Here is a 16029-nt window from a genome sequence, read left to right on the forward strand (position 1 = left end):
TCAAGACCAATTAAGTTTTATTTCATTTATATTTTCTCTGATGAAATATTGCTTAAATTTATATTAAAATATGATTTAGCAAACTAGACTCGTAAAAATTAATAAATTTGTGCAATGAAAAGGGATGAAAAGTAATTTGCTGAATTTATTAGTAACATTTGAATTATTTATAACAGTTTTTCAGCACTCATTTTCAAAAGTTTCCTTAACGGTTTATGGGTTGGTGGTGGTTAAAAAAAATTCACAAAATAAAATACAAAACACAAGCACAGAGAGAAGAAAAATTAATGTGATTTATTTGATGAGATACTGATCAAGTGTGAAATCGATTCAGTTACCAGAGTGTTTGAGCAATTGTGAATTAACGTCTCAAAATAATTTCTTCTTGAAAGGGTGGCAAAGTAAAATGGAAGATTGGAAAAAAATGTATTTTTTTTCTACCTTCAATGATTCATAACTTTTGAATTCCTAAGTAATGATTTATAACAAATTATTTCTATTCACAAGATGTCAAAGTATTAAAGTTCTTCTGGTATTTTGAAAACCTCTTCATTTTTAAAGCCAGGTCATTGACCTGTGACCTTAGAAAACTGTTTTGTAGAGGCTGTAATCAGGTTTTGGAATATTAGGAGCAATTTAAGTTCAACAATTAAAAATTGTATCCAGAATTGTTGACAAGACTTGATTTTACTCTTTGTAAATAGTCTTCAACAATAAATTTTTTGAAACTGAACAAATTCATGAGTTTTTGTGCCCTTTTCACTCAAAATTCGAGCATTTGGTCTGTGGATTGAATTAAAAACAACACAAAAACAGCGTCTCCTTTGAATATAGAAGTTATGCAACCCGCCGGGCACGTGTGTTGAAACAGTTGCATAAAAACTTTTTCAGGTGCGTTTTTTGGATACTTTAATTTTTCGTCTAATTCAAAGATATTTAGAAATTTCATTTTTTTTTCAGGTAATCAAAAGTTGCGAGTCAATTTAAACTCATTCTTGGCCTTTAAATATAAAGAATTGGGCGAATAAAATAAACTAATTTCGTTATACCGACAACAACTGAAACAGCCTCACCCTGAGTTGCGCGAAGAGGTCGAAGATGAGCTGCAGGTGGTGGAGTTGCGTGTGGAGGGGGGCGAGGGGGTCTTGAGGGGGCAGGGGCACGTCGAAGAGGAAGGCGTCGGTGGCGAGGCGTCGCTTCTCCTCACTCAGGGAACTCAGGTCGCGGCCCAACTCGTCCAGCAGCGCCTGACCCTGGCCCAGGTCTCCGCAGGCGCTTTCCAGGGCGGCGAACCTGAGCGCCAGGTCGAGGCAGCGTCGGTCCAGCTCGGCGGCGGCCACGCGCGTCGCCTCGGCCCGTTCGCCCAGTTTGGCCGCGTGCCGGCGAGCGGCCGCCTTGGACAGGGCCAACACCTCCTGCCACTGCGGCCACAACGCCAGGGACAACTCCAGGTCGCGCTTTTCCACCTGAAGAAAAATTTTTTTTCTTTTTAATTATATCAAATGGTGAAAAATTTTTTTCAAAAATAATAAAAAAAATTTAAAAGTCCAAACTGGCTCAATTTATCCCGTTCGTGTTGGAAAAGTTCACCTGAGCCAGGTTAGGATTTAAAAACGCCGTTAAATATTAACTTAATTTGGCCAACAAGAATCATTTGAATACACTTGATGCTGTTTTTTTATTATTATTTTTTTTATTTTTTTTTATAAAACCATTTTTCGATTGAATGAATTTAATGTGCTTAGAATATATTAAAACCTTGTATTTATCACAATAAATTTTAGGATTTTCATTTCCAACTTCAATTTTTAATCTCCAAAATATAGCGTTCGATTTTTTCTTTTGTTAAAACCAATTCTTTTATCTCACAGAAATATTATATTAAATGAGTTTCAGTGTTTTTGCGGTTCAATGAAAAGTTTATAAAATTTCTAAAATCAGTAAAATAAATTTAGTTCTCACTTCAGAGGAACCAAAACTACACTTTTTAACTGCATGTCAACTCAAATATTCAAGTGGGGGTGACTGACCTCGACATTGTGCGCCGCGAGGGTGTGGAAGTTGTGGGCGAGGAGGTGTGCGTGGACGTGTCGGTCTGCGTTTTGGGCGCGGACGGCCACGATGGTGGCGAGGACGGTGTCCAGGGCGTCGTCCTGCTGCAGGTCGGCGCGCAGGGCCCAGGTGGCGGCCAGGAAGGCGGCCGCGTCGCGCCTCGAGGCGGCCAGCACGCCCTGCGCCAACTGCCACTTCCACTCGGCCGCGTGCTTCGCGATCCGGCCGAGCAGCGGCGCCACTCGCAGCCGCACGCATCCCACCCCCACCCACCCTTGCAACCCTTCCACCCGCTGCTCCAGCCGCGAAAAGTACTCCAGCTTCCCCTCCAGCTGCACGATCGACGGCCGCCGCGACGCGAACGCGGCCACCGTGGCCGCCTTGTCGTGACGCCACAGGTGCGAAAAACGATTCCACCTAAAAACGAAAACAAATTTTCAAAATTTTTCAGGCTAAAAATTATTAATCTAAAATTTCAGTTAAAAGGTCATTTTGTTTCCTTTGCATAATATTTAAAAAAAATATATGAAACAATTCAGGTATTCCAACTTTACTGTGTCTTCCCCTCCCCTCTCTTTTCTTACCACCCCTCCCCTTTTTCAAGATAATTATCTTTGCTTATGAAGTCAATTTTACCACATTTGGTGAAATCGGTTCTGTCTCGTCAGAAAAACTCACTTGTAGAGTTCAGATTCGACCTTCTGGATGAGCTGTTGGGCCGCGTCCTTGAGGTCAGCGGCTTCGAGCGCCACTTTGGCGATTTTTTCAACATCCCTGCGAAAGGTGAAGGCGCGGGAGGGGAGGCAGGTGCCGTCTTCCCACCTGGGGAAGGCGTCTGCAGTCGCGACCACCCTTTCCACGGCCCCGAGGAGCGTCTCGAGGGCTTCGGAGGGCTTGGGGTCCAACTGAAGAAGGCCCTCAGGATCCAAAAGGGCGTCCACCTGCAGCAACGTGCCCTCCCCACCCCGCAACAACTCGCTGAAGGTCCTCAGACTGCCCACGATCGCCCTGAGAGGGGAAAATTTTCAATTTTGGCAAAAAGGTGAAAAATATCAAACGAACCTGAGGAGGGCCTCGAAGAAGATCTGCTCCCAGTGGATGTAGTAGCTGCGCATGCACGCCTTGCCACCTGAGCGGGTGCCGTCCAGCTGGTACTCCAGGTCCATCAGAACCTGGGACAAACCCTGGAAGGCCGTCTGCATCTCGGCCACGCTCAACTCTTGATTCAGACGAACTTGCTCGAAGAAGTCCTAAAAAATTAGCAAATAGATTCAAAATATTTATGTTGAGCCAGGAAAATTCTATTCTCTGCAACTTAATTTGACTTAAAAATATTGAGAAATCTTTGAAATGTTAAAATGCAGTTTCAGGAGAAAAGATTTTCTGGAAAAAATCATTCTTGTTGAAAGTCTTAGAAATAATAAGTTAAAATTATTAATAGAAATTGTTTGGAAAAAGGTGGGGGGTTGAAGAATCACTAACCATCCAGGGGAGGGCGTGCGTGGAGGGGGCGTGGAGGAGGTTGCGTGAGTGGACGGCGCCGACGAGGGCGTCGGCCTTGGCGGCGGCGAGTCTTGCGTGCAGCAGCGCCGCCTCGAACGAGTCAACGGCGGCGTCGACGGTGGCGCCGAACTCGGCCACGCTCTGCGACGCCCAACGCACGCGCTCCACGCCGGGCAACACGCGACGCTCAACCCTCTTCAACGGCAACTGCAGCAACGCCACCTCGGCCGCGCTCAGCGAACCAACCATTCCGTTGAGCCGACAAATGCTTTCTCTGGAAAATAAAAATGCAAAACGGTTAAATTCTCAATTTCCGTGCAGAGTTTAAAAAGTTTAGCTTGGACTTTTGGATATTCTTAAATTTTCATCAAATTTTTGCTATAAATAGTATAAATTTTAATGGGATTTTAATGTCATTTAGATTTTCTTTTTGAAAAAAATCATGAAAATCCGATACAAAGAAAATTTAAAAACTGTGCAAAAGTTTAAGAAATTGTTTGATTTATGAGTTCTTTTGAAACTCTATTAATATGATTTAAACATTTTTGATCAAGTGAAGAAAACGGTCTCTGTCCTTGATTGATTTCGATCATTTTTGTCAAGAGGAAAGAAAAAGCAATAAGTTTGCAAATGTTAATAATTTTGTTACAGATTTATCATACAAGCTTCCCAATCAGTAATAACTTTGAGTAAATGTTACACACAATTTTGGTAAATTTTGAAAATTATATTTTTAATCATATTTTCTTTAAATGTCTTCACATTAAAACTCCCAAAAAGAAGAATTACAATTAATGTATTCAAAATTATCAAAATCCCACTAAATTTCTCTGCCTCCAAATTTTATCTCACAATAATTTTATTCTAATTTTTCATCTTTCAATATTGATTCAAAAATAATTGCCTCTCATAAAAAGGTAATAATAAGCTGAAAACTTAAAGGTTTTTTTTATACAATTTCGGAGAATTCCAAGTTAGTGCAAATATATAAATATAATTATCATATTATAATACTTTTAGCGTCAATTTGTTCATTTAAAATCCTTTCTATTATTATTTAAAAGTATTAAATTATAAATTGAATAATAATTTCGGGCAAATTTAAACACATTGAATAAAAGATAAAAAGATAAAACGCTCAATTAAAATTTTAATTTTTCACGCACCTGATTTTGGTGACGGTGGTTTGGTAGAAGTGGGCGTGGTCAGCGGCGACCCTGACTGAGGTGGGCAGGGCGAATCCCAGGTCCTCAAGGTCGTTGGCCTCTGCGAGGGTTCGGAGGAGGCGGTCGTCGAAGGCCACCTCGAAGCGGAGGCCGAGGGTGGGGGCGGAGGCGTCGGCCGCCTCCGGGCCCAGGCGGGGCAGCCGGGCGGCCACGGAGGCCTTGCGGGCGGCCACGGCCCTCGCCACCCACCGCAGCGAGGCCAGCAGCGGCCGCAGAAGGAGCCGCGACGACGCCTCCGAGGCCACGCCCCCCACCACCTCAGACTGCGAGGACAAAAGACTGCCCAGCCGACGCTCGGCGCCGCCTGAAATTCGATTCGAGCAGTTTCAAATTTGAAATTAAACTAATATTCGCGTTACTGGAATTATAGTCAAAGCAAAAATCTTAACAACAATAGGATCAGTTTTTTTGCGATTATTGCTCATAACAAAAAATTTTAAATTTTAAGCACCATTGTTGCAAATGTTTTTTTTTTAATACGTCCTAAACAATTAAATTTTTCAAGAGAAGATAATTTATTTTGCGCATTTATACTTAAAATTCCCATCATTTAGTCCGTTTATTTAAAAACGTAGAAACATTTCACCCTTAAAACATTGAAGGTATGCAAACTGCCGGGCACGCGTGTTTAAGCCGTTGCATACCATCTTTTCTTTTTTATTCCCTTCACTTATCTGAACTACATGAAATCGAATTGATGTAGAATTGAAAACGTTGATTTAATTTTTAAAACAATTGAAAATTTTGCTAAAGAAAATCCACCATAATTTTTAAGTTGCGTTATGAAAATAATACGTTTTCTAAATGATAAAATTTTTGAATTAAATTAAATTTAAAAGTGAAAATAGATTCCGTGAGAAAAGTAAAACTGGTGTTTGACTTCATTGAAGAATTAAAATATCAGCCCTGGGAAAACTGACCCCAAACTATTTAAGGCAGGAATTATTGAAAAATTAAAACAGCTGTCCTAGGAAAGTAAAATTTAAGAAATATAGCCCCATTGTTATTGGCAGACTCATTGTCTATAACAAAAATGAATTTCTACATTTTGGGGTCAGTTCGCTTCTTTTTGTTCTTTCAATGGGGTTAAGCTTGATTTAAATAGCAAATAAAAATTTTATTCTGCAAATTAAGTGAATAAAAATTTAGAGAAATTGACGAAAGAATGATAATTATCAATTAATTTAAATAAATACATTTAAGTATTTAATTTCACAAACACCAGAGTTTGCAACCAGCAGTGGTGATTATTGAAAGTAAATTTTTACTGACCTTGCCTTCGCCGAAGGTCATCTTTGGTGGTGACGACCCTGACGACGCTCGAGTTGAGGGTGCTGCGGACGACGTCCTCCGCGTCTGCGCTCCACGCTGCAAAGCGTTCGGCCTCGAACGCCCTGACCTGCCTCACGAGCAAGCGGTACTCCTCGAGGGCCGCCTCCGGGGCCGCCTCCGGGGGCAGCAGCCTCCGGAAGTGGACGACGCTGCGTTTGAGGGAGAGGAAGAGGCGCCGCGCCCACCACACGGCGCCGACACCGCTCGCCTGGCGCCGCAGCGTCGACCGCACGTCACCCTGGAAAAGACGCCTCCCCTCCCCCACCTCCGAGCGCAGCTGCCCCACGGCCACGCCCACTTTTCCGCGCACCACCTCGCGCACCAGCGGACGCGTCTGCGTACAACCGAAACGCACCAACAGCGTCAGCACCTCTTCCGACAAACTGGGAACAAATTTTTATCAATTTTAACTTATAAATTTCTGAAAAAATTTTACTTCAAAGTTCAAAGGATCAGTTTTATATGAAAACTGACTGTCAGGGTCATTTTTGAGTTCTCTATTGATGGGATTTTATACAAATTCAGGCCTAAAACTATTTTAAGGAATTACTGGAGTTTTAAAACTTTTAGTACAATTTTTATGCAGTTTTATTCTGATATATTGAAAACCCTAATAAGAACCTCTTTTAAACCTTTAAAAAATTGCACAATTTTAAGTATTTATCAACAAAAATTGCATGTAAAAATCATGAAGAATTTTTATAAAAGTATTTTCAAGATTATAAAAGTTTGTCTCAATAGTTAACTTTATAAATATTGAAGTTTATATAAGAGGGAGTATTTATTTTGTACCTGACTTGACCCTGAGCGATGGCGTCGTCCAAGAAGGTGGCGACGGCTCGGTCGAGGTTGTCGGCGTTTTTGCGGAAGTGCACGACGAAGGAACGCCAACTGTCTGCGTTTGACGCGACGAACGCCTCATAGTCGGCGTCCTGCAGGGGTGCCAACAGCGCCGCCTCCGCCTTCAGAAACGCGTCCACCTCCGCCTGCCGCCCCCGCACCACCGCCTTCAGCTCCGAGTTGAGCACCGCCCTCAACTCCAACAGGGTCTGCGCAAAATTTGAAATAAAAATTCCAACGAAAATTCAAGAGCCAAATTTCCTTTCAGTTGAATGACAACACAAAGATATGAAACTTTTCAAATGATTGCTTTCAAAAATTTGGTGGAATTGCGTTTTAGAAAATTACCCAAATCTAATAATTATTTTTCGACACCTTATCTTGTTCATGTTTCTTGCTTTTATTATGCAATCTATTTATTATATCAAACATTTATGCAAAATTAATCAAACGAACTATTATGAAAGTGAATTTATTTATAATTTAGTACAATTTTTATCATTATGAAGGATTGTTCTTAAAAATTCATTCCAAATATTCTATAAAATTTGTAAAATGTAATATGGATTATGGATAATTTGAACCAACTTAACAACCCTTTTGCAATGATTTTCAAAAAAAAAATATTGTTTTGATCGTTTCAATATTTGAATCTGTGTACGCAATGAAAGTGATATCATTTTTAAAGGAGAAAATGAACCTGGCAAACTTGGACGATGTCGAGGCAGACCCTGGTGATGTAGTCGGTGTGGGCGAACAGCTCGCAAAGATCAAAGTCCCAGCGGGGCGTGTGCTCGGCCCTCTCGATGGCACCGCGCAGGCGCAGGTAGTGTTCCTTCCACCGCCTCAAAAGGTCTGCCGCCGCTTTTGCTTTTCCCATCGCAGCCTCAGGGCCATCCCTTTTGCAACAACAGCGACGCAGTTTGAAAACAAAATATTTTTAGGTGGGGAGAAGTACAAAAGGGGCAAGAGGAGAAGGAATAATTGGTTGCGGAAGGAACATAAACCCTGAAGGTGGATTTCAAGGAGAAATACATAATTAAATACAAGAGAAAGTATGAATTTTCAAGCTAAAGGGTAATTAAATAATCATTAAAGAGATTTATAAATTTTTTACCTGAAAAGGTTGTCCAGACTCAGGATATGTGAGAGTTTGGTGGCAATGAGGGCGGCGACGGCGTGCAGGAGGCGCTCCATGCGTTCATCCTGGTAAAAGGGCAGGCACAACACCCACAGCCACCTGAGACCTTCCGTCAGGTCGGGCAGCACCCTGTCGGCCTCATCCACGCTTTCGCACTCCTCCAGCTCCTGATTCGCCAAAAGAATTTTTATAACTCAGGTTGGTGTCACCTTCGATGGTCTGACCTGGAAGTGGCGGCGCACACGGTCCAGGGTCTGCGAAATGGCCCTGGCCTCTAGCAGGAGGGCGTCGACGCCACCCACCAACCTTTGGAGCTCCACGTTCTTCTTCCACTCGTCCTCAGGGTGCACGTCGAGGGCGCTTCTCAGGGCAGACAAGTCCTCCTCCCTGACGCGCCAAAACTCGCGTTCACACGAAGGTTTCTCGTCTGTGAGATGAACCTGAGAAGAGTTACTAAATAATTTTGAATAGAATTAGTTCTCATATTGTTACCTTCAATATGGAGTCAAGGTGAGTCTGCGTCAAGGTAATCAGGTCACCTTTCAAAGGCCCTTCCAGTTCGATGACCTTCCTCTTATACTGCGTCAAACTGCGAAAGGTTCTCCGTTATTAAAAATAACCTTTCTAGTAATAAAAGTTGCACCTTTGGGTCAGGTCTTGCAGGACGCAAATGAGTTCCTTCGTGATGCCTCTACCCTGAGCCAACTCAAGTTCAGGTCGAAAGCCGAGGAAAGTCTCTTTATGGGCAAAAAGGGGTGCTGCATCAACCTGCCAATTTCAAAATTTTCAAAATTTGAAAAAATTCAATAATTGAAAATAAACCTTATTTAAAAACTCTGAAAAAGCGGCGAGAGGAGAGCCAGAAAAGGTGATGATGGCGTAGTGGTGGTCAGGTCGTTTGCAGACAAAGGTCGCCGGTCCTTCCACCTGAGCAAAGTCGCCGAGTCGGCCAAACTCGCACTCCAACTCCGGCTCCAACTTTGAGATCAATTTAATTTCTAGGTTTTTTTTATCTTAAAAAAATTAAAACCAGCTGATCTTCAGGGTCCTCAAGGGGCTCAGGGCTGCAGGAAGAGGGCTGAAGGTCCTTGGCCTCGGGAGCCTCGTCGGTCAGGGTCTCCACGACTGCAGCAAAGACTAAAGGTTAAAAGAGGAGAGGAAGATCAAAGGTGGGTGGCAGTGACCTGTGGAGGGACTCTTGCGTCCTTTGTTGGTGACCCTGCCCTTGGCCTTGACCTCCGCTGACGCCCTGCCAACCTTTTTCGCGGGTTTCGCCTTCTCAGCAGAGGTCGCCGCCTTGGCCTCTTCGCACTCGTCCGCCGAGGAAAAGGTCCCACCCTGATTCCCTTCTGCATCTCCTTTGCCTCCACCTGAAATAAACACATTATTAATTAGGTAATTAATGTAAATATAATAATTAATAAAAAATCCAAACTCGGCTAAACGTTAATTTATTTAAATGACGTAAAAGGTTTAATTAATTAACTAATTACACAAAGGAAACTTTTACTCCCAACTGTCACCTTAAAAAAAAATACAAATTTTTAATAATGTGAATAAAAAAATCCGGTATGAAGTTTTCGCAAGACTTAAAGATATGAAAAGTTCAACTTATTTGACAATTAAGAAGTACCAATTTCAAAATGAATAAATAAGATTCATCCTGAGAAATTTAAAAAATACTAATCAAATGCTAATTAGAAATTAGATCTCAAAAGTTAACACCGGCTTGCTGTTCGTTGAGAGGGTGTTGCTGTTTGGGCGAGGGTGGTTTTGCCAGGGGCGAGCGAAAGGTTTTGACGAAGCGGGCGACCTGCGTCAGGGTGGCGTCATTCGGAGGAAAGGGTGAGCCCTGAGGGGGAAGGGGGGCTTCGGCCAAGGCCTCCACGCGCCCCCGCAGCCACTCTGCCGACTCCATCCCTTTGATCCGAAAACAAACCCTCGACGCACCCCTAACACGCCGCCGTTGCCATGGACACCCTATTCCTTTTAAAGCTCATTTTAACGTCTTTATAGGGTATTAATTGTTGTTTCCCATTATCATGTTTGGAATTAAGTTTTGACTTTTAATTTCTTGCAATTTTATTATGTAAATTTAAGCATTTCAGGATGAAGAAAATTGCTAACATGGGGTGGATTTTGTTTTAATTGTTATTAATTAACCAATCTAGATTATTTATTTATTTACAAAAATTAAATCAAGTAATCCCAAATCTAGAAATTAAGATAGATAAGATTGTATAGTTATACAGCTATCATTTTTTCATGACTGATTGTGAGTTTGCATTTCTCCTGCGAATTGCACTTGACTTATTATTATAATTAATTTAGAGAAAATTGATTTATTCCCTATTCAGATTAAAATTTTGGATGTGCATTTCCTTTGTTTGGGGGGGAAAAGGGAAATTAAAGAGGATGCGTTAATGTAGATTTCAAAATATTCCATCCATCACAACATTGCCAAGGTCAATTTTAAACCAAGTGAGAGTTGGACAAGACACTACCTTTGAGTTTTAATTTTGGCAGGCAAGTTTATTTTATACAGACTCCTTTTTTTCATCCGCGTGCATGCGACCAAGAATTTTATCTGTTGAAAAAAATTTAAACCGCTTGATCATTTTTTTTTTAAATTAAGTAATAAAATAACGAAATCTACAAACCGCTACAAACAAATAATGTACTTCAACTACTTGATTTAAAATTTTAGCTAGAAATTTGTGTGTGCGTCTCACAATCCAGGTTTCTTGATAATATTGGGGTTAAATCTTTTTTTATAATTTTATTTTTTACTTGAAATTTAACTAGAAATAGTTTAATAGGTAAATTTGAATATTATTCAAATTTCCTTTTTTAAACTCAATTTTTTCCAAGACTTTTTGGCACAAAAGAAAATATTATTAACAAAAATTGAAGAAAATCATTATATTAAATTATAATACATATCTTGCTTTTGAAATGATTAATCTAAAAATATACTTCTTCGGTAAAGAAAAAGGCAAACAATATGTGTAAAATATGCCAAGCTAAGTTTGAGTCATAATTGTATACAGTAAGTAAATATGCGTGATCAAACAAATCAATTAATTTTTAAATTGCACAAAAATCTTTCATCTATTTTAGTTTCATTAAAGCAAAGTCGCACTTGTTGTTGGCCGCACGTGTAAAAAAGATAGAGTGAAAGGCACGCGAGAGCTAATCGGATATATTCGTCCCTCCTCAGAATCAGACCACGCGGTGACGTCACTCGGTGAGTCGGTCTGCGAGTGCAAAAAGTTAGTCGGAGGGGCTCGTCGGTGGGCCAAGGCTGCGGCCAGAACTGCGTCGTTCCTTATTTTTCACGCACTTATTTTGTTTTTGCCAAAATCATGGCCAGTCGCGAATCGTCTTCGCCGCGTTTCGCAACTAGTGCGTCGTAATTATTCCTCTCATTTATTTTAACTATAAAAGAAAAAGGCTTTTGCAATAATTTATAACGCAATGAGCGCAGCGGCCAACAAACTCAACAAACTCCACAGATGCGCAAAATCTTATTCAATCAGGTATTTAAAAAAAAATACCAACTTTTCACCATTCTTTTTTTTCTTAGAATCTCTGAAAACGAATTAGAATATCGTGAATATTAAAATTCCACTTTTAAGTAGAAAAATCTTAATAAGTGCTTTTTTTATAATCGTCATATCACTAAATGAAAAAAGCCTTCTAATTCAATTCAATATTATTTTCTAATATTGGTAATTCTTGTTGAAACGTAAATTCAAAATTACATTATTTTTCAAATAATTATTTCAAAATTAAAATATATCTTAATTCGGAATTAATAAATTAAAAGAATGTCTGTATTTAAAACGACTATTTTATTTTGCTTCATTTCTAAATCAGTAATAAGCAATAAAAATAAATCATGTATAATTGTGTATTTTAAAATTATTCAAATTGTTATAACTTTATTAACCCTCAACAAAATCAAGTTCTAAAAAAAGGGACTTTTTCAACATATATAAAAAACAGACTTGTTAAGTTAAAATTTTAAATAAATATTGGGAAAAAGGACAATTTAAATATTATTAACACAAATCGTACGGTAACCTCAAAGTTTTTTTGCCTCAAATAAATTTTTCATGCCCAGATCTTTCTAATAACGTAAAAAACTCTTATAGTCATCAATATTTTTACATTATTTTCCCAAATTTTAATTAAAACTCTATGGAAAGAAATCCTACTTTTACATTAATTTTCCTTCCAAAATTATTCGGTTCCATGGCATTTTGTAAAAACCTTTCTAGAAAACGAATCTTCCTCTTTCGGATTAAATGCAGAAAAATAATTTTTTTCCAAATCGCGAATTTCGAAAAGCACTTTGATTTTTGATTCACGAGAGGCGACCACAGCGCTTCCCTTGTGTCCGTTCGCAGCGTTGGTGGCGGAATTTCGAACTAAGCGCTGACGTCACGCGTCGTTCGATGTATGTTTTCTGAATCAGCTGTGGTCGCAAGTTCGGCTCTTCCTCCGACGCGAGGGTTAATTTTTTACTTGGAATGAGCTGGAAGGGTCGCCTCGAGTCCTTCTTCCTCTTCGACTCGTATTAAAACTCAAAAGGAACCAATTTTGACGGTAAAGTCACAATTGTGGCCCACTTAAATATGCGATTAATGCATTTGTATTGAAAACTTGGATATTTGTTGGTCAATTTACAATTATTATCCAACGTGATTACCTTTGAGTTGATTTCTTATGGTTGATTGGGCCATAATTGTAATATGAGCGTCATCATGATACGTTTAAAGGTTAATTTACACTTACGGACACTTCCATAATTCATTCGAAATGTAAAATTTCTGGCAGGATTCAATTTTAACATGATAGTATGGTACGATTTCAATTGTGGACCACCCTAATGACGTTTTAAGCTTCATAAAAATCGGTCCAGAATTGAAATTTGATCGAATATTTCGCTAAATTCCATTTGCGGACCACTTCTTCTGTTGTTGTTAACCTTGGATTGTTGATTGCAGGAGGTACACGAACACCGCCGAGGGGTCTTCGGCGGCGGCTCGGACCAAGGAGGTCAGCGAGGAGGGCATGTGGGGTCAGCTGGGTCGGCAGGTGGTGCGGGCGGCCGTCGAGCAGGGCCTCCTCCTGGCCGTCGCCGCCCGCCGCCTCCACTGGCCACGCCCCCTCAGCTCCCCCAACCGCCCTAAGGAAGGACCGGGGGTCAACGACGACCTCCCTCAGGAAGGTCACCAGGGCACCTTCTCGCTGCCCAACATCTTCAGCAGCCTGGCCCACAACTTGGAGCGCGCCGACGGCAACACCACGGTTGCCGGACAACCCCAAGTCGTGCCCGAGTGGAAACTCAAAAGGACCAGGACCGTTTCAAAGGTCTTCAAATTAATAAAATTAAATGCATTTGATTTTATAGTAAATTTTTAATTAAAATTTAATTTTTTTAAATTCAATCAAATTTTAATTTAAAAATGATATAAATGCAATTAATTTTTATACATTTTTTCTTTTTATTTTAAATTATGCAATTTGTTGATTGAAATGTGATTTTGATTGGTTTTTGTTTTTGCAGTTGGTGGTGGAGGCGCGGACGAGGAGCATTTTGACCTCGATCGCGACGGCCGAGAGCGTCACCTCGAAACTTCAGCGCATCGACGACCTCACCGAGCACCTCCGCCTGCACCCCACCGCCAAGAGCTACTCCGTCAAGGTCTTTCTTCTCTTATTCAAAATCTAGTGAAAACCCAACTTTTTCTCGTTCCTAAATTAATGAGATCAAAAATGTTGCTTTTTTTAAGTTTGTCTTTTAATTTTTGAAATATTTGATAAAATTTGCTAATTAAAATTATCATTAGGATTGAGTCACCCTCATTAAGCTTAATTAATTAGAAAATAATATTTTTTTATTCTTAAACTTGCACTATATTAACCTTTTTTGCACACTTGAGAAATTTTTTACTAAAAATGAATTTGGTTGCAGCACGGAGGGATGAACACGTTGCTGCGGATGCGCGCGTCGGAGCGGAACGAGATGGCGCTGGCGGCGATCCGCGAGGCGCTGGCCATGATGGGACACACGGACGGGCTGAGTGGACGCGGCATCCGCATCCTGAGCATGGACGGGGGCGGGACGCGCGGCGTGATGGTGATCGAGCTGCTGCGCAAGCTCGAGGCGCTGACGGGGCGCCGCGTGTGCGAAATGTTCGACTTCATCTGCGGGGTCAGCACGGGCGCCATCATGGCGTGCCTGTTCGGGCCGCACAAGAAGAACCTCGACGACTGCGCGCAGCTCTACAAGGAGATCTCGGTGCGCATCTTCACCAGGAACAACCTGCTCGGCGCCTCCAAGCTGCTGTGGGACCACTCGTACTACGACACCCAGCAGTGGGAGCAGCTCCTGCAGAACCACGTCGGCACCATCCCCCTCATCCGCACCGCCAGGGACCCCCTCTGCCCAAAGGTCGGTTCATTTCACCACACTTTGACGAATCATTGCAATAATGTTATCTTTTAAATTAGTTTTTTCAATTTATTTGGTTGGCACACCTGTTGTAATTGTGCGAATGGCAAGCCGAGGTCATTAGCAATCGTTTGGGGTTTTAAAATATCCATTTCGCCACTTATTTAGTAAAGAAAACTGCAGTTACATGAATCAAGCCATCTGATTGGTCCAAAAGGTTCCCCCACCACTAATTTAATATTAACGTTTAGGTATGAAGTGTGACACATCGTTGGAAAGGGCAGGTCACAAGAAATCGAATGGTGACCAACATTGTCGAGTTCTGAGAAATATTTGGTTCAAATTTTTGATTCAGGACAAAAAAAATTTAAATTACAATTTTTAACTTTTTTTCCAAAATAACTCGTTATTTTATTTGTGTTTGAATCTATTTTAATATAATCATATAGATTATTTGTGATCTTCATTTTTGCGTCTTTTTTGACAAAATAAATGCAAGGATGATTTCAATAGCATTAAGAAATTCCCTGTGACCAAATGGTTCATAAAGCAAATCTTAAATTAATTTGCATTAAATTTAACTCATCATTGAGTTGGCTTTCATATTAATGATTAATTACCTGATTTTGGCAATGAATGAAAATTTTATGATCAATTTATTCCATTGTTTTCTGCTTTTTTATATATTTAATTTTTACCTTTGTATTTGTTTACTTAAAATTTTGATTTGTGCAGATGGCGGCGGTGTCGACGGTGGTGAACCAGGCGGAGGTGATGCCGTACGTGTTCCGCAACTACGAGCTGCCCGATGGGGTGCCGGCGCTTTACACCGGCGGCAGCCGACACCAACTGTGGGAGGCGGCGAGGGCCTCCGCCGCCGCCCCCTCCTACTTTGGCGAGTTCCGAACCGCAGACCTCCTCCACCAGGTATGCAAAATTACATGCATTTACAATTCAAATCCCAAAAAGTTTTAAGAAAATAAATTTAATGACAACCTATTTAATTCTATGGTGTGCAAATTGAACGTTTTCTTGAAATCAATTAGGATAAAAATTGATAATTATTCCTTGTTATTGGTTGTCAATATTTGAAAGGAGAAATTGCCCGAATTTGCATAAAAAAAAAAACAATATTTCAGTTGTATTCAAATATGAATAGCTCCAAAATACCCTGTTATATTTCTATCCAAAGCCATTAATGTTACAAAACGTTGCAATAATCACACGTTTTATAAAACAGACATTCAATTTGATTGGTTTTAGTTGAAATTGCAGTTTATCGTAACAAAAGTTAAGCCCCCCTTTAAGATCTAAGATGGTGTCCACCAAAACCCCCTTATTTCATTCCAAATTTTATATTCTAGGAAAAAAATTATTTCCTCAAATGGAGCAATAAATCTGTTCGATTCGCGTCTAAATATCACTTTGTCCCAACCAAGGGTGTGCGCCCCTTTAAAGGATTTTCTTTTTAT

The 16029-nt window shown here is 40.5% G+C and overlaps 1 protein-coding gene and 1 long non-coding RNA gene across 4 annotated transcripts in view; one reads left to right on the forward strand and one right to left on the reverse strand.

Moving 5' to 3' along the window:
* Positions 1–16029, forward strand: part of LOC132196204 (calcium-independent phospholipase A2-gamma-like) — a 34310-nt gene that overhangs the window by 16913 nt on the left and 1368 nt on the right. The window contains exons 1-5 of one of the 3 annotated variants that reach the window (XM_059618700.1): positions 11353–11633; positions 13107–13473; positions 13670–13807; positions 14078–14557; positions 15293–15484. In XM_059618700.1, the coding sequence (XP_059474683.1) occupies positions 11572–11633; positions 13107–13473; positions 13670–13807; positions 14078–14557; positions 15293–15484 (1239 nt within the window). In that variant the 5' untranslated portion in view covers positions 11353–11571. Of the gene's footprint in view, positions 1–11352; positions 11634–12546; positions 12706–13106; positions 13474–13669; positions 13808–14077; positions 14558–15292; positions 15485–16029 lie in introns of those variants that run through there. The other 2 variants (XM_059618701.1, XM_059618702.1) reach the window with 2 other exon arrangements.
* Positions 9125–9946, reverse strand: LOC132196212 (uncharacterized). The gene is made up of 3 exons (XR_009441748.1): positions 9820–9946; positions 9279–9464; positions 9125–9219 (listed from the first exon to the last, which is right to left on the reverse strand). It is a non-coding gene; the product is annotated as an uncharacterized LOC132196212 (long non-coding RNA).

The sequence above is a fragment of the Neocloeon triangulifer genome, unplaced genomic scaffold (assembly GCF_031216515.1).
Source record: "Neocloeon triangulifer isolate White Clay Creek 2 clone unplaced genomic scaffold, ASM3121651v1 ptg000011l, whole genome shotgun sequence".
Lineage (NCBI taxonomy): Eukaryota > Metazoa > Arthropoda > Insecta > Ephemeroptera > Baetidae > Neocloeon > Neocloeon triangulifer.